At 36.5% G+C, this 24,165-nt stretch overlaps 1 protein-coding gene across 4 annotated transcripts in view; it reads left to right on the top strand.

Annotated features, from left to right (window-relative positions):
* Positions 1-233: 233 nt before the first annotated feature.
* Coq2 (ubiquinone biosynthesis protein COQ2, mitochondrial) overlaps positions 234-24,165 on the top strand; it is a 43,196-nt gene continuing 19,264 nt past the window's right edge. The window contains exons 1-3 of one of the 4 annotated variants that reach the window (XM_089101976.1): positions 234-322; positions 13,345-13,774; positions 15,908-16,074. In XM_089101976.1, the coding sequence (XP_088958102.1) occupies positions 13,552-13,774; positions 15,908-16,074 (390 nt within the window). In that variant the 5' untranslated portion in view covers positions 234-322; positions 13,345-13,551. Of the gene's footprint in view, positions 478-13,344; positions 13,775-15,907; positions 16,075-24,165 lie in introns of all 4 variants that reach the window. The other 3 variants (XM_089101975.1, XM_089101974.1, XM_089101973.1) reach the window with 3 other exon arrangements.

Genomic DNA, 24,165 nt, shown 5'->3' on the forward strand with positions numbered 1-24,165 from the left:
CACTGTCACTCATAGGTGAAACCAGAACTTTGCAGTCTGGCATGCTTCTGTTAAATTTAGGTTAGCGGACCATCCTCTAATTTCAGTGTTTACTCGAACTTTTCGAGAGGGTACGGCTGCTGATTTGGCACACCGAAGGGCATGGCATATTGAGGCAGAGTAAATGTTCAACAGAAGTTTCTGCTCTTTGACCGGGATGTCACAGTTGGACATCAGTAGCGAGAAAGGGACTTGGATCTTTTCAAGAATGCTATTACACACTTGTTGATACTGTTGGATCGCAGCATCATCGAGCATCATCCATATACTACTTCCAAATTTTGTTCGTATTCTTGAAATTACAGTGCATGATATGAGGCAAATATTTCAAGCTTTTAAAGCAAGACCAGTGGAAATGGGGTTCTCTTGTAGCCTATAAAAGGTTTGAATCGGTTGAATCAACCGTTCAGGAGCAATGCATAGCTTGAAAAAGACTCTGTAAGGAAGGAGGGAAACAGTCTCTTTATGGAAATACTCTTTTATTAATAGCCTAGTTTTAAAGATAGGCTATACTCAAGCTAGATAAGTGAAAGCTTCAGAGGCATTGGTGCCCATAGGCTGATTTTTAGGGGTGGGTCTTAGCTGGATATAAGTTTAGAATTGTGGCTCCTGATAAGGAGACATGTTAAGAAAACAATTCTTACTTTAAAATATGTATAGCCTAATGATCCTAAATAACATATTGGTAAAGTTCTACAAAATCATAGGCCTATTATTGAGTTAGGACTAAAGTGAATACACCATTCAATGCCTTTTTTATGCTGATTACAAATATAATAAGCATTTCTATCGGAAATGAATTTCAGCCCCCCCCCCCCTATATATGCCAATTCAGGGTTAGTTTAGGTTAGGTATAGTCTATATAGGGGGGGGCTGAAATTCATTTCTGATAGAAATGCTTATTATATTTGTAATCAGCATAAAAAAGGCATTGAATGGTGTATTCACTTTAGTCCTAACTTAATAATATGATTTTGTAGAACTTTACCAACATATTATCCAAGGGGAGAACCTTTATCATCAAGTCTTTCCTCTAAAAATCCTTCTTTTTCCAGCTTAAAAGAAAAAGTCAACAATAAACCTTCATGCTGACAAAATGCTTAAGTCTGTTGAAAATTGCTGCTATAATAGGCTAAATTGTTTTTATAATCATTCATTCCAACCAAGTTCCTGGCCGAGTTCAATGGACAAGTTCCCGGCTGAGTCCATTGATTTTGAATTGTTGTTAGTTTAAGTTTAGGTGAGATTGTATCAACACTTTTCATTTTTGCCTCTGCACTGTAAAAAAAACAAAACAGAATGAAAAGTGACTGGGATGAATGAATGCTTTACACAGAACATTTTCTCTGTCAATTCATATCAGTAATTTCCCAATTAATGCATCGTGTCTTAGCCGGTGTGGGTCCAATTGACTTTTTCTTTTAAGCTTGTAAAAGAAGGATTTCTATAGGACAGGCATGATTATGATGGCTCTCCCCATGAATAATATGTTAATTAGGATCATTATACATATTTTAAAGTAAGAATTGTATTCTTAACATGTCTCCTTATCAGGAGCCACAATTCTAAATTTATACCCTTAGCTGGTCTAATCAGCACTTCCAATGATGTATAATTGAAATCTCAAAACAAAAATATAAGGCAGCATCATTCAGCCAGGGGGACTTGAGCCCCCTCCATCCCCCACCCCCCATTTGGGCACCCATGTTCAGAGGCAGATAATTATCTTGATTTTTGAAAGTTTCAATCATTGTTATCAACTAAGCCTACTTCATCAATGCTACTTAATGGTTAAGGTTATGGTGATATTCTAGGACAGAACCCTAATAAGAAAAAGAGACAGTGCTAGGCCTCTGCTCTAGACTAGGATATATATATATATATAAACTAAAAAAGTGGTAAATTTTTGGCAGTTCATAGCCTATTATTGACTTAAAAATAAAGTGAATATAGCCTACTACTTGATGCCTTTTTTTATGCTCTTTACAAATATAATAATTATTTTGGTCAGAAATGAATTTTACCTCCCCCCTATATATACCAATTCAGGGTATATATTTGCATATTAGGGGTGGGGGAAGGGGGAGTTTAAACTTACCTCTCATTTGCATCAGAAATAACCTTTAACCACCCCCCTCCCCTAATGTGCAAATATATACCCTGAATTGGTATATGTAGGGGGGAGGTAAAATTCATTTCTGACCAAAAAAAGGCATCAAGTAGTATTTTTACTTTATTCATAAGTCAAAAATATGAACTGCCAAAAATTTACCAAAAAAGCTACTGTTCTAGCCAAGGGGCTTCTCAAAAGGAAACATAGGTAACAATGTAGAGTTATGACAAGGGTAAAATACCTCTTTAGGAAAGACAAAGTTTCTTCAGCATTCCAGTAAAATAGAGACAGTTTCTTGGACTGTCCCTATTTTACTAAAGTATGACACAATGTGAGTGTAGTTAAAAAATTCCTGCCTTTTATCTGCCTTCTTGGTGAAATTTTGGTAAATATTGAGCAGTTCATATTATTGACCTACAAATAAAGTGAACATACTGCTAGATGCCAGTTTTATGCTCTTTCTAAGTATAATAATTGCTTTTCTTGTAAATTCAGTTTTAAGCTTTTTTGTTCCCTTGAAAATGATAATTTCTTTCTATGTTTTCTGGTATAAAAAGGGTTAAAACATTGGTTTCAAACTTACTATTTCATTATGAAATCCAATTTTGTTCAAATCATATAATCCACAAGCATTGATTTGTCACAATGAAGCTGGATAAAAAGTTCAAAACAATTTTTCCATTGTTCCATCCACTATGTTTCTTCTGTCAGGTTTGATATTTTTGACATATTGGTGAAATGGCAGTTTTTAAGTGGCCAAACAGAATAAGAAGAAAACAGAGCGGATTTGTTTTTGATTTTTTTTTCAACTTAATCTTGACAAATAAATATTTGTATGTTATACAACTTTAACAAAATCGGTTTATAATGAAATACTACATTTGAAAAAAAATGTTATGACCCATTTTTATAAATATAGAATAAAATTATTATTTTCAAGGGTCCTAAAATGGCTTAAAATTGATTTTGCAAGAAAAGCAATTATTGTATTCAGAAAGAGCATAAAAAATGGTATCTAGTGGTATGTTCACTTTATTTGTAGGTCAATAATGTGTCATAATGTACATCTCATGAGGAAGCTACTTGCCAAGACTGAATTCCAACGTACAAAAAACAGGGAGCAAAGAATGCACCTCTGTTGATGCAGGGCTGCCAAAAACAGCCATATCCAGTCTTTCTTATGAGCTTGAACCTCATGCTACCTGTCTTAAATCAGCCAATGCACATCTCTTTGCCATCATACCAGCCCCCCTCCCCTGCTCTTGAAACCCTGCAGAAATTGGCAAGAACCAATGTTAGCCAGCCTTCCACCAATCTTCCAGTCCAAATAACCTACAGGGTTGGAATTTTACAGAAATCAAACATTCACCCACCCTTCAAGCCATGCTTTCCAAGTTTCCCAACTTCAAACCAATTCAGTGTGCTGGCAAGCAAATTCAACACTGCAGTGTAAAGCCCTTAATTCATCCCTGTTCATTCCCAAAAATACTAGTGTCAAATCTCAGATCACATATGAACAAAATGTCCAATGTATTCCAAGACTAAGAAAAGTGTTTTCATTGTATAACAGCAAAAACTGCACCTTTAGAAAAAAGATCATTTTTGTACCAACCCTAGAATTTTGCAATAGCTACTTGCAAGTGTTAATTGCAAAAGATATGTTGCAGTACCTATTTATGGACTGTTGCCTAATTTTACCCAAGGGAAGATTTGCACAATTATATCCTTAAGGGAAATCCAGAGTTTTTTTTATTATCATACTTATTTGGCTGAAGTTAATTAAAGTCTTAAAAGTTACATGTTAGTGTCATATAAATTGCAGTTTTTTGCACATTCTTATTTTAATCCAAATAGCATCTGGGTATGAAAGTTTTCTGCACATTCTCATTTGTATATAAATAGCATCTAAACATGTAAGCTTTTTTTGAGCCTTCCTAAAACGAGAGGTTAAGAAAACCTGTTGGTTTGTTACAAGTATATATTTTTGCAAATTACAGCCAGTTTTAGGAAAGCATCCAGGGATGCCTCATATGTATTTTTGCTATATTGCTATGCAAACATTGTCATTTGTTCAATGTAAGGCTGATGCAAGCCTTACATTGGCTTACATAGACTCATGCAATTAGTCTAGGCTCATGCAAAACTAAGAAAAGTGTTTTCCTTGTATAACAGCAAAAACTATACCTTTAGAAAAACAATCATTTTTGAACCAACTCTAGAATTTTGCAATTGCTACTTGTAATGGTTACTTGCAAAAGATATGTTGCAGTACCTATTTGCAGGCTATTGCCTAATTTTATCCAAGAGGAGATTTGCACAATTATATCCTCAAGAGAAATCTAGAGTTTTTTTTGTAATCATACTTATTTGGCTGAAGTCAATTAAAGTCTTAAAAGCTACATGTAAGTGTCATATAAATCACAGTTTTTTTGTGCATTCTTATTTAAATCTAAATAGCATCTGATTATGAAAGTCGTCTTCTGCACATTCTCATTTTTATATAAGAATTACATCTAGTCTTAGGAAAGTATCCAGGGATGCCTCACATGTATTTTTGCTATATTGCTATTCAAACATTGTCATTTGTTCACTTTATGTAAGCACAAAATAAAACCATTGTTTATGATCCTTAGGAAATGCTCAGTTGGGAATCTGAGATACAGAGGAGTAAGATTCCTCTAGGCTCATACTCCTTAGTTTTTAAGAGATGGTAACAAAACTCTTCAGATTTCATTAAATAGACAAGGGATTCAAACTCTTAATTCTGCTACCTCTCACTCAAAATAAAAATCACCCTTTAATTCACCCTCCCCCCATCACAAATGGGAGAGGTTGAACTATGCTTGAAAAATAAACTTATTGATATTGCTTGCATCTGGGAATCATAATAATAATAATATATTGCGAAAACAGGCTTGCGCCTCTATCTACAAAAATTTAAATAATCAAATGCTTTATCACTATAATGATTGTCAATCTTGTTCTTAAATGCATTGACTGAATCTGAGTTAACAGTGTCTGATGGTAGTGCGTTCCACTCGGAGACAATGCAGTTGCTGAATGCCCATCTCCCAACATCTCTTCTGAAACATTCTTCAGTTAGCTTAAACTCGTGACCTCTCAGGTTATTATTCTTGAATGTTATTATCTCTTCTGGAGGGATGTTGTCGTAGTATCTGTTGCATATTTTGTATACTTCAATAAGATCTCCTCTCAAAAATCGGTATGAGAGGCTTGGGAGCATCAGTTTTTTCAAACGGTCTTGGTATGACAAGTCTCTAAGTGATGAAACAAATTTAGTATTCCTCCTTTGGATTTTTTCTATTGCATTGCTGTCTTTTTGAAAAAATGGTCTGGTTGTTGTATGACCGTATTCAATCGTTGGTCTCACTAACGATTTGAAGAGTATAGAAAACAGTGTTGAGTCAGTAAGAGAGAAATTTCTTCAAATAATTCCCAAGACTTGTGATGACTTAGAGATGATTGACTTGTAGTGCTTGGTGAAAGTCATGTCACTGTCTTGTATAGGCTTCTTCTTGTATAGGTATCTGTTGTCCTTCAAAGCAGTAGTGCCGAGAAATGTGTTTTGGGCCTAGCCAAATATGACAACTTTTTTCTGTATTCACTTCCATGCTCCATTTTTTCATCCATTCTGCTATTTTGTTTAAGTCTTGCTGGAGTATTTCTGTATCTTCAAAGCTTGTTATTGCACAAAAGATTTTTGTGTCATCTGCATAAAGCAGTATCTCTGAATCTATGTTATTTGGGAGATCATTTATGTAAATATTGAATAGTAAAGGCCCCAGAACACTACCTTGAACCACTCCACTTGTGATTTTTGTCTCATTGCTGCTAAGATATCCCTCCAGTCTCACTCGCGGAGATCATCCTTTCAGGATGTTGAGAACCCACTTTAGAATAGTATCACCAACACCGATAGACTCTAGTTTTCGAAGAAGTTGACTTTGTGAGACTTTATCAAAGGCGTTTCTGAGATCTAAGTATAAAATATCTACCTGCATCCTACTATCCATATTTTTTCTCCAGGCGTTTGTAGCAACAAGTAGTTGGCTTTCTGCTGATCTTTTTTCGAGAAATCCAAACTGTGTGGGTGAAATGACGCTCCTTTCGAGTAGGTACTGTAATATATTATTGTGGAGTAAAGATTCTAGTATTTTGCATGTGATACAGGTTAAACTGATAGGTCTGTAATTACTTGGATCTGATTTGCTTTTTTTTGAAGAGGGGTATCACTGTTGCTTGCTTCTATGTGTCAGGCAGGTTCCCTGTTTGTAGTGACTTGACAAAAATGTAGTGCAATGGCGCTGCAATTCCTTGTGCCAGCTCTTTGAGCACTCTAGGATGTAGGCCATCTGGACCTTCTGATTTGTAAGGGTTTAGATTTTTTATTTTTTTGTAGACCATTTGTATTGTCAGTTCTATTTCTTCAAATTTGCCTGCGTCTAGTGGCTGACATTCCTCTTGACTTTCATCTTTGTCCCTCTCTGTTGTGAAAACTGTGGAAAACTGCTGATTTAGTAGGTTGGCCTTAGCTATTGGGTCACTGATTGTTAAATTTGTTGCTGAGTTTCTAAGATCGGGAATAACCGGCTGTTCTTTTCTTTTTGAGTTCACGAAGTTCCAAAACGCCTTGGGGTTGATCTTTGAGTTTTCGGCTACTTTCCTCTCCTTTTCGCTTGCTTCTTGTCTAGTGGCTTTTCTGACTTTGTTGGCGATTCTGCAATAATTTCTACGATTACTTTCGGTATCAGTCTGCTTGAGTGTCTCCCAGGCTTGCTGCTTGGTTTTTATTAGGTCAAGGATGTCTCGTTTTAGAGGCGGTTGTTTAAATATTTTGACTATTGGTACATACTTCTTTGTGTATGATTACGGATGCAAACTTTCTGTACATGCTATCTACTAGATCTGTGTTATTTAGTATTTCAGTCCAGTTGAAAACTTCTAGCTCCGTTCGCATGGTATTGTAATCACCTTTTGAATACATCCACCTCTCTTTTTTTCTCATAGTTTTGCAACTTATAATCACCTCTAAGTAAATTGTAGCGTGGTCCGATTTTCCAACAGGAGGACCTATAGTAAGTTCTTTTATTAGTTCCGTATTACTGCATAGGACTAGGTCCAGTAGTGTTGACTTGTCGCTTCCTCAGATTCTTGTTGGTTTTTTAATAAGCTGTTCTAGGTAATTATTGTTCACTATCTTCAGAAATTCCCTCTGTGAGGGTGACCCGCTATGCTCTAGGAGGTGTGGAAGGTCCCAATCTATGTTAGGGTAATTGAAATCTCCAATTATGAGAGTTGGTTCTGTTAATCTTTGACATATTGTGTGAATATCTTTAAAGAGTACTTGGTCATTCATGGCTGTGCTATTTGGACTTTTATATATTACAGCCAAATTTAGAGTTGCTTGGTTTGTGTTTGATATCTGAAGCCAAATAATTTCCTGTCCATTTGTTTTTGATTACACTTTCTGGACTGATAAATTGTCTAAGACATAGCAAATAATTCCCCGACCTTCTTCTTGATCTATGTTCAAGGTGTGGCTTTTGTAGCCATTGATGGCCAACTCCGGTAAAGTTGGGAGATATCGACAGTGTTTAGGCTTAGCTTCAATCACTGCTGCTATGTCTGGGTTCTTTGCTGCAATTTCTACTTTTAATTCTGATAATTTGTTTGGTAGTGAATCAGCATTTAAATATAATATCTTTAGTGTTTTTACTTTAGTAGCTTTTTTGTTAGGCTTGAAGGATGGTGGCATTTGTTTGGCTTTGGTTATTCTACTTCATATTTGCCGTTGCTCTTCGTTGGAGTCTTTACCTCGCCTCCAATGGCTCTGCATCTCCATTTGACGATTGCACTGGTTGCGGGTATTCCTCTTCTGTTGTCTCTTCACGGCGAGCATTTGTCTCTGCATGGGCGTGAGATCTGGGTTTATATATACTTTGGTACGAGTTTCTTCATTTGATGAGTTTCTTAGATTTGGAGCTGTCCTCAGGATTGTTTGCCTTTTCATCTCAAGCTCTTGTGATTTTTTTAGCTTAACTAACAAAGTACGTGGACTACCATCTTCTTTTGGTCTTCCAATCCGGGCAGTTTCTAGTATCTCCCCTTCAGTGATATTTGCCCCGAGCTCGTTTTCTTGAGTCAATTTGACAACCTGTGTAATTTCATTGACAGCAGTAGATTCAGGCAGCCCCATGACTACAAAATTCATCTTTTTCTGTTCTCTTAATTCCTTTTCTACTTCTACCTTGAATAATTGCATTTATTGTCGGCTGGATGTCGTGAGGTGAGGGTTTTTCACTATGATTCGAAGGTGTTGCCTCATGAGGTCTGTGAGGTTGAGCTTCTGTTAGCTGTTGCACTTGAAGCTGTAGAAGTGCTACTTTTCGCTTGGAGCAGGAGAGGCATTCGTATTTAAACAGGAGACACTCGCTGTCTTCTCTCTTGATGACCAGCACGAGATCTGCATTTATACCTTGGCAAGAGGCATGTTCCCACTCGTTGCAGAAAAAGCAGAGGAAAGAGGTGGTAATGTCGACATCTTTGTGACAGTAGCTGCATTCTGTGTTGTTATCTGGGAAACTAGTGCCCAAAGGAATCTCTTTGGGCTTTGTAGGCTGGCTTACCAAGGGACCTTGGCTTTTGGTGGATTCTTCTCTTGGAGTCCCTCTAGTATTTTGTGCTTTTGGTGGAGGAGTTGCTTTATATTGGTCGTTGCTAGAAGATTTGCAACTATAGCATTGCCATTGTCCTCGGAGTTTGTCAGCAGCTTCCTTATTATACGCAAGACCTGCGTAACCAAAGTGGAGCCATTTTAAGCAGTCTCGGCACTGAATTCCTCCTTGAGCTCTTGTTACTTTTTTCTTGCAACGTGGGCAAAGTTCTACCATATTTATGTTATTTATTTTGGCAAAGATTTTGTCAGCAAACCTTCAGTTCAATTTGGCAACACTGGCGTTACAAGCTTTAAAGATTTAGCGGTAGATAAGACCCATGGGAAGTGCAACACACGAATCACCTTATCCCAGCAGTTTAAGGATAAAAAGTCGCACTGGTACTATATGACCTCTTGGATGTTTGTCGTTGCTCCCTTCTGCACAGGCTATCTCCGAAAAATGTAGCCCAAATTATATCGCCGAAAATGGCAAAATATACTGTCTAAATTTGGCAGCTATGCAGTATTTGGCAACTATGTGACTTCACTTATTCAGAAGAAACAGATACACCGGTGCAAAAAAGATGGTGCTATATGAAAATAGCACAATAGATGGCGTGCCAGTCTATATGAAAAAGAAGATGGTGCTGGTGAGAATACCCAGAGAGAAATACCTATAATAAGAATTATAGAAGGTCCCTCAAATACTACTCAACTAAAAATCTATAATTAGAGTGTAGAAATCAGTTTGGAAATAACCTCAAAGTAATGCAGAAGCTTTATCCCATTAAGGGCAAAGATGCAAACTCAGCTACAATAACTCTGTATATAAAATAGATGGTGGGGTATTTGGGTATCATGGTCTGCAACTGAAGAGTATGTTGCATTTGATGGATAGGATACCTATTTCAAACCAAGAATGACATCTAATGACATTACAGTAAAACGTGGTGGTGGTGTTGATATATTTGTTGATCATCTATAAAAAACAGAGTTCTCAATTTCAGCAATATACCAAATAAACACGGTTTCAAAGTCTTATGGTTGTGGTTCAGGACTAAGAGGCTACCTAAGGAAGTGGTATCACTGGTGATATGTGTTGTTTACTATCCACCCCATGGCCATTATCATAAAGACATTGTAAATGGCTTACTAAATTGCACTGACAATGTACAATCCTTGTATCCTAATGCTGGTATCATAACGTCTGGTGACTTTAATGACTTGGATCCCAAATGGATAAGCAATTCACTGTCACTTAAGCCAATTGTTAATGTGCCAAGAAGAGGTAGCCATATGTTAGATTGCATCTTTAGCAAGTGTCTGGAATATTGCAGTAACCCAGTTACATTACCCCCATTAGGTATGAGTGACCACCTATGTGTTGCTTGGTTACCTAATCATTTTACCCCAAATAGACAAAAATAGGGTGGTGTACAGGCCCTACACACTTGAGCAAGTAAATCTCTATAAGAAATAGCTAAAAAATCATGGCTGGCATGATATCCTCTCATTGTCTGATGGTGACAAAATGGCATGTTTATTTTGTATATAACTGTTTGAAAAATATTCTGAAATTCCCCCCCTCCCAAAAATTTTTTTTGTGAAATCTAATGAAAAACCATGGATTACATGAGATATTTGGGATCTGATAAAATTAGGATCTGGCAATGTACAATCCTTGTATCCTAATGCTGGTATCATAATGTCTGGCAACTTTAATGATTTGGATCCCAAATGGATAAGCAATTCTCTGTCACTTAAGCATATTGTTAATGTGCCAATCACTATTGGATATTTTTGCTCATTCAAACAAGGTGCTGTACTCTTTTGTTGAATTTTGTGGCACCTCAGGGAATTGACAATACTTCCACAATAATCTTCTTCAGTAAACTACGAGGCTAGAGCAGAAAATCATCAATGCCAGGCTGGATATTTGCATTACTGAAGATATTGTTTATGTGCACTACTTTTTGTAACATGGATTGTCATTCAGGTATTAATTAGTTCAGTTACTCTGTTCTAGAGCCTTGGAATGGGTCCACTTATTTATTCCTCCTCCCCTCCTCTTATTATGTTCCTCCTCTTAAATTATTATTCCTCCTCTTATTATTATTCCTCCTCTTAAATGTTCCACTTATTTATTCCTCCTCTCCTCCTCTTTCCTTAGGACCACAGAACTGTTCCTAGTCCTATAATAAAGAACATTTTCTCCCTTGAAGAAATTATAGGGGAAGCGGTTTTTTTGCTTTTGGAAGAAATCATTTTCTAAATACATCTCTGAAGGTTAATTGGTTAACCTTCAGTAATAAGAATAACTATTTATCACAATTGTAGTCGCAAGTTGCCGCAGTCACAAGTAATCTTCGTTATTGCAATTAGTCGCAACCTCAGTGGCTCTGAAAGTTTCAAATTTATACCCTTAGCTGCTACGAAGAATATTTCAGCTGCCAACCCAAATTGACAACCAAGGGATGGCTTCATCCCTTGGTTAATTGGATTGCTTAAGGAGCTGCTGGCTAGTTTGACTGCTACCTCGTTATATTTTATGCCTTGGTGGTTGTAGATATGGTGAAACCAGAGGTCAATGAGGTTGTTTTCTGTGGCACTATTATGGATCTTGCTGGTGAACTGAAGGACATTGTTGGAACATCAGAGAATTCCAGCTTATCTGGATTCAGGTGAATTAATGTTGCTAGCCATGATAGCCTCTTTAATAGCCAACAGCTTTACAGTGGGAGTAGAAGCACAGTCAGGAAGTCCATATTCAATATTCTGTGAATAACTTGGAATTTGAAAGATTTTGAAAATGTCTGCTGGTACTTTTGAAATGGCTTACTGATTGAAGCTCTATGTATTTGAAAGGAATAGATTGAAACAGAAGAAAATATTGGTGATATTTATTGAGTATTATACTTGTGATGCTAGATTTATTGTTTCAGATATGCTAATGCATTAAAAAGAAAAATTTCTGAAAGTTTCAGCTGTGTTTTATATCTGATAGTATAGCAATAAAAGAAAACATCTTCAAATGTACCTTATTTTTATTATTCATTTTAATTTATGAGTATTTTAGTTTTCTTCTAATCATTAATAGTAATTTGAATTATTTCTCACTTAGACTTGGTTATTTTTTGTGGGATAACCTGTGCTAGCACATTGGATTGATGCTCTGCTTGTCAATGTGGGGCTCAGGTTCTGCTTCCTGTTGCCACATTGTCGGGCAACAGGCTTGCTATTGTTTCTGTAATTAAGACCCAGGGAATGAAATACTGATAGTAAATCTACCAACACCCTATGCGCCATCAAAGTCTCTGGAGTATATGTATCCTTTTTTTTATTTTTTATGTACAGTATTTTGGTTTGATCCTGTTTTTTTTTTTTTATGTGGCCAATTTCAGTCTATTGCAAAAAAGTGTTATGGAGTTAACTTTTTTTTATGGAAAGTGTGGACCATCATCTGGCTTGGTTAATATTAATAATAATATAATATAATATATATTGAAAACCCATCGTATACAATAAATGTACAAAGAACCTATGGCGTGTGATCTGAGATTAAGTTGTATGGTCAAGGTCAGAAAGGATTATCTAAGCTGTTCTGCCAATTTTTCTTTCTTCACGTATTTGAATTTTTCAGCCAAAGGCTCCATTCTAGGAGACAAGCAAGTTGGCAGCCATTTAGACTTGTATTATATTAAAATATAAAAGTTCTTAAGATGTGCAATAGTTCAGTAACCCCAATGCCAATATATCTTCTTTGAATACTAAATAGGAAAATTGTAGAGGTCCTAAAAGAGCTCATTTCCCTCATGTCTGAAAGTACCATCCCCACATGTTCTAAGGCAGTTATATCTATGATTTTGATTGAGTTTGTTCTTTAACTTTCTTTGTTTAAAGAGGAGGTAGGGGAATGGTTTTTAATTTAATTAATTATTAAATTAAATTAATTAATTTAGTTTAATTAACATCTGCCTCCTAAAATTTTATTTTCAATTGTTATTAAAAAAATTAGAGTTTAATCTTTGCTCCTTTCTTAGTTTTATATTGCTCGTATTTTCATATCTTTCGTGATATTAAAAGGGTGCATTCTGTAAGTAATTAAACTTTTGAACTAAAACAATCACTATTTGGTTAATGCTGATCAAAATTCTCTATCTAGGTGATAAAAATATCTGACGTCATTTTTATCATAAAAATGTGTTCTTGAGAATTTTTTTTGGGGAACGATTAAACACCTTCATTGTATGTTGGAAAAAAATCAGGTAAAATTCTGTGCAGAAACAGATTATGTCCTTATTTTGTACCGTATGAAAACAAAACTGTGGCCCCACGCTTGGCCTACTTTGTTGACTTCTTTTCTAACAATTTTTTCATAATTTTTACGCGTATATTTGGGTATACAAATTAGGCCCAGAGCTGTGATAAGGCCCAAAACATCCCCCATGAGCCTTCAATACTATTTGTTTGTATCGACAGAATGTCTACACATATTAATTACAACTTTTACTTATAGGTGTTAAAAACTTACCATCGCACCCTGCAAACATCTTAATTCACCTGCTGAGCATGGTAACCTTACAACACCAAGTGTCTTTGTAAAAACGTTTCTTTACTAAACATTTTCTGGAAAGGAAGGTTCACAAGCTATACAGAATTGCATAGAATTACAGACTTCAATATAGAATTATCAAACCTGAAGTACTTTTGAGAGCACACTAAAATGCTTACTAGGTCTTACAATGTCCTATTTGGCAAAAAGCAGCTAGTTCTAAATTATGTATTGCCAAAGCTAAAGCTTACTCTCAGGTGCTGTTCAACGAATCAAGAAAATACAAATCAGACAAAACCCTTGAATGAGACTAAGCTGCCAGAGAAAATTGTTTCATCATTTCCAGTAGAACTGCAACCTTACTTGAAGCTAATGAGAGCTGATAAGCCTGTAGGTCAGTATGTAAGTAAGCAAGTGCCATATATTGATTTCTGGGTTTGCGGAATTTGATTTTTTCTGTATTTGAAAACTATTTACTAGGGCATCAATTTAATCAGTATGAAAACTAATTACTGTGTTAATTGCAGGCTTTAAGCCAGTTTTGCTTGCTTGTTTGTTCCCTTTTCTCAAGCAAGATAATGCTGCAAAGGAAGTACAGTAACTAATATTTGAATTCCAAACAGACAAAAAAACTAAGTAGCTCTTTTATCTTGACTTACTTGACTTAAGGCTCCTGCTGGTACTCCAGCGTAGAGAGAGATGTAACTCTTTGCCTACAGTCCCAACAATCCCGGTCAAGCGTTACTGCTTTAAGGAGATCAGTCCCGATTATGGAGAAGTACTGGGTAATGCTATCCCTCCATCTGAACCGGGGTCTTCCACAGGGGCGCTTCCAGCCATGTTGAGGGGGATCAAAATTGAAAAGTATGCTGGCGGGTGCTTCTTCTGGCATGCGAATTAAATGGCCAAACCACCATAGAGTTCTTATGGTGAGCTGACGAGAATTGGGAGTCTGATCCATTAGTGTCAGCAATCGGGTGTTTGAGACTAAGTCGTACCACTTGATCCCTTTGATTTGTCTTGGGAAGTTTGTTTGGGCCACATCTATGTCATCACGAATAGAAGCAGCTGCCAGCTGATACTAAAACAAACTTTTACCTAACAGCAAAAAAACTCAAAAATTGTGTTGGCAAAGAAAGAGAAAGAAGACATGATAGAACACAACCAGGGGGTGGACACAAAATTAATGTTTGGGGAGGGGGTACTTAGGAAATTTGTCTCCTCTACATGTATTTTCCGCCCCTTTGACCCTATAATTAGTACAGTTTTCGACCTTCTTGAGGAACACGTGCCCCTAAGACCACCTCCTGGATCCGCCCCTCAACACAACACGTCAGATGAACGACTTTATTTTCTATGTTTGGTTGATAATGTTATTCAAAAATGTGGTAAGTGCCAGTTAAGATTTGTTTAGGGAATATAAAAAATCACGAGCAATAGTGATAAATCGTTAGGGATGGCAACCCTGTATCTCTGTCCAGCCCATAAATACCACACAAATTTCAGTGGAAGTCCTCCTAGTTCTAACCAATAATAATAATAATAATATAATATTTATTTTTAACCCACTGTAAAATAAATGTAAAATAGTGGAGTAATACAAACAACAAAAAAAAAAAAAAGAAAAAGAACAACGACAATCTAACCACAAATATAATCACTAATAAAAAAAACGGATAAGACTGTGATGTGGGCCCAACCGAAAACTAGCATCCTGACTGATCTTCGCTTGCACCGTTTCAAGCGAGGACAGAATTGCTGTTGCACCATAACGACCAACAAGGCGCCTATTGCGCACAGCAAGCGGCAAATACAATAGGAACTTACAATATCTAAAATAATTAACCTTCATTTGTTTCAGATCATGCTTAGTAAAAAGCGGATACAGCCCAGAAGCGGATAAAATCGCATGGTCACAGAAACTACAGTAAAGTTTAGCAAGACCATGCCTATTAAAACGACCACGGTTTGCAACTATTTTCGCGTTACCAGCTTTAAGCTCATCCTTCGAATCACAAATAAATTTACGCCGGATGCTTCCTAGGGATTCACATATAGAAATACCAAGCCATTTGATAACAGGGACACTCGGTACCATAAAGGTACCCCATAGAAGACTTTCTTTTCTATGTATTATCACGAAATAAACTTTTTGCCCCGTCCTCTGTAATTTATGGGCAAATTTGACCCATTCCCCTCGGGGTAGTGATGGCGATTTGGGATATGCTAATAAGCGCGTTTTTCTTTATCAAATGATATTAAATCGTGTCTGTTACAATTTGTTCAAGGTCTAACCGCATTTTGACTGTAATGTTTCCTGTTCTTACAGCTAGAATCAAGGTTACAAGCATGGCTGCGGTATTATGTCAAATTATATATACTTATATATACATTATATATATATATAACGTATGTATACTATAGGTTTTGAAATTATATAAACAAAAGTCCTTTTTTTTGTAGTTAAAATCTTAGCATTGTTGTTTTAGGTTCGTTTCCCTGTGAATCTAGTGCCTTCTCTTTTAAGGAACATGGCTACTATTTTGGCCATGTGGTTGGAGTCTAGCTTTGGCTACGCCCGGTTCAAACATTCCCGACCCGGGTCTACTTTCATTATTTCTGGTTGGAGCATTTGTGATGCGAGGAGCTGGTTGTACAATAAATGACATATGGGATAAGGATTTTGATAGAAAGGTGAATCATCTTACTTTTTATAATTGGTAAGGATCTGTAGCTATAGATGTATCTTGTTTAAGGAAAATCCGTTTATTTGTATATATTAATACGCCATTGGTGTAAAACCAGCTAAAAAGCTAAGATGATTGAGAGCATCAGATTAGGACCAAGGAGTATGGGTAACTTTTGAGAATGGGACTGGCGCTAGTGTCGAAAAAAATTATCAACGTCATCTAGCGGTGGCGATACTTGGCATTTTTTTTCAGTGTAATAATAAGAATAAATTATTTGATTAGTGTAATTGGTAAGATTAGGTAGTAATAAGTGTCTGATCTCATTTCCTGACAAAGAAAGGATTACAATGTTTGAAAAAATGCTAAATGTCGCAAAACACTAGATGGTGTTGATGGTTTTTGGTCGATACTAGCGCCAGTTTCCAGTCTTGGGGTTATGGGTTCAAGCCTAATATAAGCTTTCAGTGTGTCAGTAAAAAGTAAAAAAATTGAGAGTATGCTCTTTTTTAAAGAAAAGTTATTTTTATTGAGAAAAATTGATATTTGACTGTTTTACGCGTGAAGATGAACATAGAATTTGGTTAATTGGAATTGGGTGGGGGGGGGGGAGGGAGTCTCACGACTGAGGATCAGACTGAAACTATCTGCAAGGGTTTTTTTTTGGAGGGGGTTAAGTGCATTTTTGTTTTCACTGGCTGGAAATAACCTCGTTTTTTTCTCCTTTATGAGTGTCTTTTTCCCCGCTTGTCATGCTTAGCCAGTGTGGTCTCAGAAATCATTTACCATTTGCAGAGAAAGTAATGCCGTATGGTGGCGTATTCGCTCCTGAAAAGTTACGTAGTCCATACAAGAGATTTATTAATATAGACGTTTGTATTAATACTTAATTTAACTAAGTTGATTCATTTTATTTTCCTACAAAAGGAAAAATTACCATGCAATGCTCCCCTTTCCGACCAATCACGATTGCTACTTCTTTTTGCAAGCTATTTAAACTTTTATTTGTAGAGTTTGAGAAACTGTGTTGTAGTCCTCCAAGACAATTTGGTTTCCAACGCGGTATTGGTTGTGCTGAAGCTCTCCATGTCGTTGCAAATGCACACAAATCAGGAGAAAGCCTAGCGATCGGTGGCTTAGACATTCAGAGAGCGTTTGATTCATTGAATCATGTTCTTATGATGCTAAACTCAGCTAAAACAGGAGTGAACTCAAATATCATTCGGGCTTTCCGTAATATTTACTCTCGCCTTCGCGTGTGAATCAAGCTCCCTCCCGATACAGGCCTTCCGCCAGCACCACGGTCAGTGTTGATACCAGTCCGCAAAGATGCCCGTCAGGGGGTAGTTTTATCCCCCAATTTTTTCAACAACTACATTATTGAGCCACAACATAGCTCTCCTTCATCATGCATTCTCAGTTCCATTGACATCTCCCTGGTATGCTATGCTGATGACTCGCTGAATCTCAGCCGGACGCTTAACCGCCTTGCAGAAACATTCTCATGTCTGTAGTCCAATTACGAGAAAGTCAGTCTGAGATTTAACTCCCAAAAGTCGAAAGTCTTGTTTTATAATTGGACGAATGACCCTCCTACTAATATCACACTAGGTGATTACTCAGTAAAACCAGTTGATAAAATAGTATATCTGGGGCTGCCAATAGGTACCTCATTACAGCATACCCGCTCCCTCCTATTCTCACATCTTGAACGGCGAATTCCCAGCTCCTATCCCTTGATCCTTTAATCCACTCTGAGATTTAACCGTCCACTACTGGCAAGTATTTACAACGCTACTGCTCTGCCACATATATTATATGTAACCCCTTTCTGGAAACTCTTGGCAAACCGTGAAAAGTCTAAAATTCGCTCTTTATTTTTCCGTTTTGCCAAGTACCTACTAAAATTGCCATCATGGACAAAAAATAGTTTTCTGATTCGGCGCCATAACCTAGCCAACCCAAATCTAGCTGCTGAGAAACTTATTAGCTGGCAAAACATAAAACTAGTAATTTTAAAGCACGAGTGGGCAAGTTTGCTTGTTTAATTATTCCATTTGTTTTCTATTTTTTTTGTCTCTCTTTTCCTTTTTTTCCTTCCAGAAGATGTTGTTTTTTGCTGTCATTTTTGAAGTTGTCGTTTCTGTTGTTACTTTTGAGTATGTTTTCTTTCTGTTTCCTCTTTTCGTATTATTCTGTATGCTCTGTCATTGTACATTTACTGTATACGATATGTTTTCAATATATTATTATTATTATTTTTTATTAAATTATGCTTATTCATGTATAAAGCGCATTAGCTATTATGAAGGGACGGTAGGGCATTGTGTTGGCGGAAGGGGGGGGGGGAATGCCTCAAAGAGTGAAGTTTAATGCCAAATTGGGGAAGGGAAAGGCGGGGTAGAACTTTATATCTAATCCCTTTTCATTCCCGAAAATATTTCCGGTCTACGCCATTATTATTGGTGCTGGGGAAGGGGGGTAGCAGTGCCCTTTCTATTGTGACATTTTTTTTTGTATAGCATAAAATATTACATTCACGTGACTACCGGCATAGAGGTGAAATAGGTGAGGTGGGGCTTCATAAACCTCGCCAGGAAATATCTTCGGGTGGGGGTTGGCAAGTAATACCAAGAGCTCTATTTTCAGCAATTTTAAACAGTAAAATTTCTTTTCTTATTTGTATACAAAGTTGCAATGTATTTAAACATATGTATACAGTGTAGTTATCGTAAAATCCTATTCTAGACGAAGCGATGACTTCAGCCACGTAGAAGACCAAAAGTCACGCAGAATTTCCATCCGTATGACCAATAATACCCTCTCTGTCCACCCAAAATTATTTATTAAATATATTAATAAGAACTTATTCCATAGAGCTACCGACAAAAATTCCGGGGGAGGGGGAGGGTTCGAACCTGGTTACATCTTCCCTGGATACAGCTTTGGTTACAGTTGAAGCTGAAACCATGATATGAACAAAAATAGGCTGAGACAACTGAAGGAAATACCAAACCTTAGTATTCTCTTACAAGGCCGTACCCAGGATTTTTTTCGGAGGGGTTATACACAAAAAAAATTCCGGGTGGAGGGGCTACACAAAAACGCATACAAAATTTGTTTATATCCGTTTTCGTTACGTTTTTACGAGTCAGACAAACATTTTGGGGGGAGGGGTTCTAACCGGGTACCCCCCCCCCCCGGGATATGGCCCTATTCTCTTACTTCAAACAGTTTGTTAATTTCCTTTGCTTTACAAGCCTTACTGCTTATTATTAGAAGAATAAATTGTGTTTTATGCAAAAAATTTTCCAGTGATCCACCACCCTCTCGTTCTGTTTTTAGGTTTTGAAGCAAATTTTGTTTCAATTTTTTTTGGAATTAACAGAAATTAGAAAATAATGAATTTTTCTTTAAAACTGATCACCATTTTTTATGACAGTGAATTCAAAAAAGAGCGATTTATAGGTACTGTTATGGCGAAAGGTTCTAATTTATGTTTCCGTCATAGTAAATGCCGGATTGATTCGGAAAACCCTCTTATACTAGAAGAAACTTAGAAAATGTTCATCAAAACCATGTTTTATTAAGAAAGCGTCTTTCCGATTCATTTCTATCTTTCTACGTTTTATTAAGAATTTTTTAATTTTAAGAATTTTATATTATTTTTTTCTATTAAGAACTTTAATTAACTAATTCTTAAATATAGAAATTATGTTTTTGAGGAGGACACCCCACACAACCCTCAGGGCAAGGGTTCTAAGTTATGCCCTGGGGGCATATAAGGTTTTTATAGAAGGCGTTGTCATAGAAACTTCAAAAAAGGCTCATTTGATTGGAAAATTCAAAGGGCTAGTGCCCTTTTTTAATAGTTGATAGTTGAAAGTGATTGGACGGTAACTAACCCCCCTCTCACGCCCACCTTTTCCCCAAACACATCCAATCAAAATTTTGAGATAACCATTTTGTTCAACGTAGTTTAAAGTCTGGAAATTAGATCTTTGAGGATGACAACACCCCCACAGCCTTCAGGAGAAGGATTGTAAGTTACGCCCTGGGAGCATACACAGTTTTTATAGAAAGCGTTGTCGTAGAAACTTCAAAAAGGACTCATTTAATTAAATATTAAAATGGCTATTGCCCTTTGGAATAGTCGAGAATAATTGGAAGGCAACTAACACCCCGTCCACGCCCACCATTTCCCCAAACAAATCCAATCAAAATTTTTAAATAGCCATTTTGATCCACGCAGTTAAAGTTCAGGTGATTATGCCCTGGGGGCATATAAGTTTTTATTGAAATCTTTGTCGTAGAAACTTGAAAAAGGGCTCGTTCGATTGAAAATTCAAAGGTCTAGTGCCCTTTTTAATAGTCGAAAGTGAATTGAGGGTAACTAGCCCCCCACTCTCTTCCACCTTTTCCTCAAACACATCCAATAAAAATTTTTAGATAGCTATTCTGTTCATTGTTGTCGATTTCCAGATAGAAATTATGTTTTTGAGGAGGACACTCCCCCACAGCCCTGAGGGCAAGGGCTATAAGGTATGCCCTGGGGGCATATAAGGTTTTTAATGAACGCGTCGTCGCAGAAACTTCAAAAAGGGCACATTCGATTGGAAATTGAAATGGCTAGTGCCCTTTTTAATAGTCGAAAGTGACTGGAAGACAACTAAAACCCCTTACACGCCCACCATTTCCCCAAACATATCCAATCAAAATTTTTAAATAGTCATTTTGTTCCACGCAGTGTAAAGTTCAGGAAATTATACCTTTGAGCAGGACACTCCCCCCACAGTCTTCAGGGCCAGGGTTATAAGTTACGCCCTGGGGGCATATAAGGTTTTTATTGAAATCTGTCTCGTGGAAATTTGAAAAAGGACTCATTCGATTGGAAATTCAAAGAGTTAATACCGTTTTTAAATAGTCGAAAGTGATTGGAGGACAACTAACCCCCCTCTCATGCCCACCTTTTCTCCAAACACATCTAATGCACAAATTTAGACAGCAATTCTGTTCAACGCAGTTTAAAGTTTTAGAAATTAGGTCTTGAAGAATGAACCCCCCCCCCCCCCACAACCATTTGCACTTTACTGAAAAAAATACAAATGAATGTGCATTATCAGTTTAATATACATATACTCATATTTAGTAATCAACATTTTAATATTATTTGATTTATTAAAGTTATAACAATAAAAATATTTGTATATTTTTCAGTAAAGTACAAATTATGTTCTGGCCTTGGGAAGGCATAGGGGTTTTGAGCCCAACTTATGTTAATTTCTGCTCGTTTTGAGTTTGACTTGGTTACTCATTGTCATTTCTGTTCGTTTTGAGTTTCATTTATTTATCGATACTGATTTGTGGTAGTTTCACGCTTGGTAGATTATTTGCTTTTATTTTTGATCATTTTTTGTTTAATGGAGTTCTTTACTTTTCTTTGAAAAAATTATTTTGTGGAAAAAGCTTTTCAAATTAATAACCGGAAAGGCCCGCTTCCTGATGAAATTGTACTTAGAAATTCAAAGATCCGCCCGTCTATCAAATCGTTTATCTTGGCATTCCAATTGGAAATTCATTTCTCACACCTGTCATCTCATAATAGAACATATGAAACGTCGCATATCAGCTTCATTTGCTTCCAGAGTCTCTGTTGAGCTTTGTTTCAATCGCCGTGATCTGGCAACACTGTACTGCCCTGTTGCTCTGCCCCTTGATCCTCTATATTGCAACCTTCTGGAAGATTCTGACACACGCTGATAAATTGAAAATTCACTCCACTTTCTTCCATTTTGCAAAATACCTACTGAGATAGACAATTTGGACAGGCAGTTCAAAGCTCATTAATAGTCTTGATATAACAGATCCTACTATAGCTGTTGCTAAACTTATAGAGAAACACAACCGAAAGATTTAAAACATGCTTGGAACCAACTTTTCTACACTAGTTACACTATCATATTTCTATAGTACCCTTTTGTAATTTGTTTGTTCGAAGACTTTTTCAATAAATAATAATAATAATAATGGTGTCAAAAGAGCAAGCAATTTGGAAGAAAAACCGAGAAAAGTATCAGAGCCGAGCAACCGAAGTATGTATTACAAGAAAACAGCACTACAGCAAAAATAGAAATAACATTCTAGAATATAAGATTCTAGTATACTTTGAAAAATAGTCAAAAATTAATAAAAAAACAATTTTTTTCAAATGAAAGTAAGTATCAGCATTAAAAAACTTAAAACGAACAGATATCTTTCCATATACGAAGGGGGCTACCCTTTCCTCAACCCTCACTCTTTAAGCTAAGGTTCGGCAGTTTGTCACAATCTTTTAAGAAAGACTGCACAAACACAAGGGCAGTTGAATTTGAATGAGAAGTATTTTAAAGAATGTTAAGGCTTCAACATAAAGAGGAAGGGGCAGTCCCTCTCTTATATGAAATAATTTCTGTTCGTTTTAAGTTTTAGTGTTTCTCCTTACTTTCAGTTAAAAAACCTGTTTGTTTTCTATTTAATACGAAAAAATCGGCAAAGGTTGACGGGTAGTTATTCCAAATCCGTATCTTTTATGCCCTCTCGTGACGAACAATCGATAATCTCATTAATATTTATTCTTTGGTCGATGTACCGGTGGCTTTTCCCAACCACATTGAGAACATGATTTATAAAATATCCCAACCCTTAAACAAAGTTTACTGATGTTTTTTCTTATTTATTCATTTTCTCGGTCCTCTAGTTTCTTGTCTTTATCGTGATTTTATTTTATTTTTGTCGGTTTAGTGTTAAAATGCAGCGATAGCTGCAACTCAGTAAAGAACAATCCCGGCCCACAGTAACAAACAGTTCAAAAATACGCTTTGAAAAAATATATCTAGTAGAAAAAATTGCTATTTACACCTGATTTAGGAATAGTAACTATTTTTTAAATTAATCTAATAGTATATAAAATTAATAGTAAAATGTTATTTTGAAGAGAAATTTCTAGGAATCTAAAAAAAAGAGCCTGCAGCCCCTCGAAAATGGCGTTGGATCGAAACAAAAGTACATCATTGAGATTGCCATTATCGAAAATTGATTCAGAATTAATACAGCTCCCCGCCCCAAATAACAAGAAAAACTACTTTTTTGCATGGATAGCATTGGTGTGTATTCTTTTTTTCTTCGCCGCAAGTGGGGGGACTCGAACATCACAGAGAGCTTTTTAAGGGCTCATTTATAAGCTAGTGTTCATAACTAATCGCTTTTTAGATTTGACTTGATAGCATCATCATAAAGTGCCATATGGCACATGAAATGTGTACTTTGGGTAACATTTCTGGAATGGACGGATACTATCATAATATCCGTGATTGAAAACCTTATTCCTGAGGTTTACAATGCCCCCTCTTCTATTTTCCCCCTTCTCAGTATAACAGTTTTAGAAATGTTCAACCAACTGCTGTGGAGTTAACTATGTATAACTTTTTGGCACCTGACTGTTATAAACTCAGGGACTGATATTCAACTTATCAATCATTTACCAAGGCTTTTTCTCTATAATTGTGTCTGTTGAGCTTACTTTTAAACTAATCAACGGATTGGTTCTTAGTAGTAAGATCCCTCAGGATAGAATTCTAAATGGATGTGCACCTTCATGCAAAGCTTTTCGTCAACCGTGGGGTGTCTCAGCGTGGGATGTCTACTCTTGTAGGTTATCCTACCATATCTTTTTTTTTGTTTGTTTTTCGCCCTGGCTTGGCAAAAAGTAAAAACTGCTCAAGAGGATAGGACCCGATTGAGGTGTGTTCTCCAATCAAGGCCGTATCTAGAATTATTGCTTATGGGGGGGGGGGTGGAGGGGGCCAGTACCAAAACAATAAAAATGAACAGGGTTAACTTCCATGGACTTTGTCTAGTGGTCTCAAATCAGTTTTTTTTTTACCTATATATTTTTTTTCAACCAGTCTACTAGTTGATGAAATAATTTTTGGTTTTTGTTGGAGGAATATTTTTTACGTGTATTTTTCAGCACCAGTATAATAGTTGACGATTTTTTTTTGGGGGGGGGGACTTAGACTCGTTAACCCCCCTTGGATGAAGTCATGTATCACATCAGTTA

This window comes from Artemia sp. Qi Xiang Cuo, chromosome 16 (assembly GCF_049724085.1).
Source record: "Artemia sp. Qi Xiang Cuo chromosome 16, ASM4972408v1, whole genome shotgun sequence".
NCBI classification, from domain to species: domain Eukaryota; kingdom Metazoa; phylum Arthropoda; class Branchiopoda; order Anostraca; family Artemiidae; genus Artemia; species Artemia sp. Qi Xiang Cuo.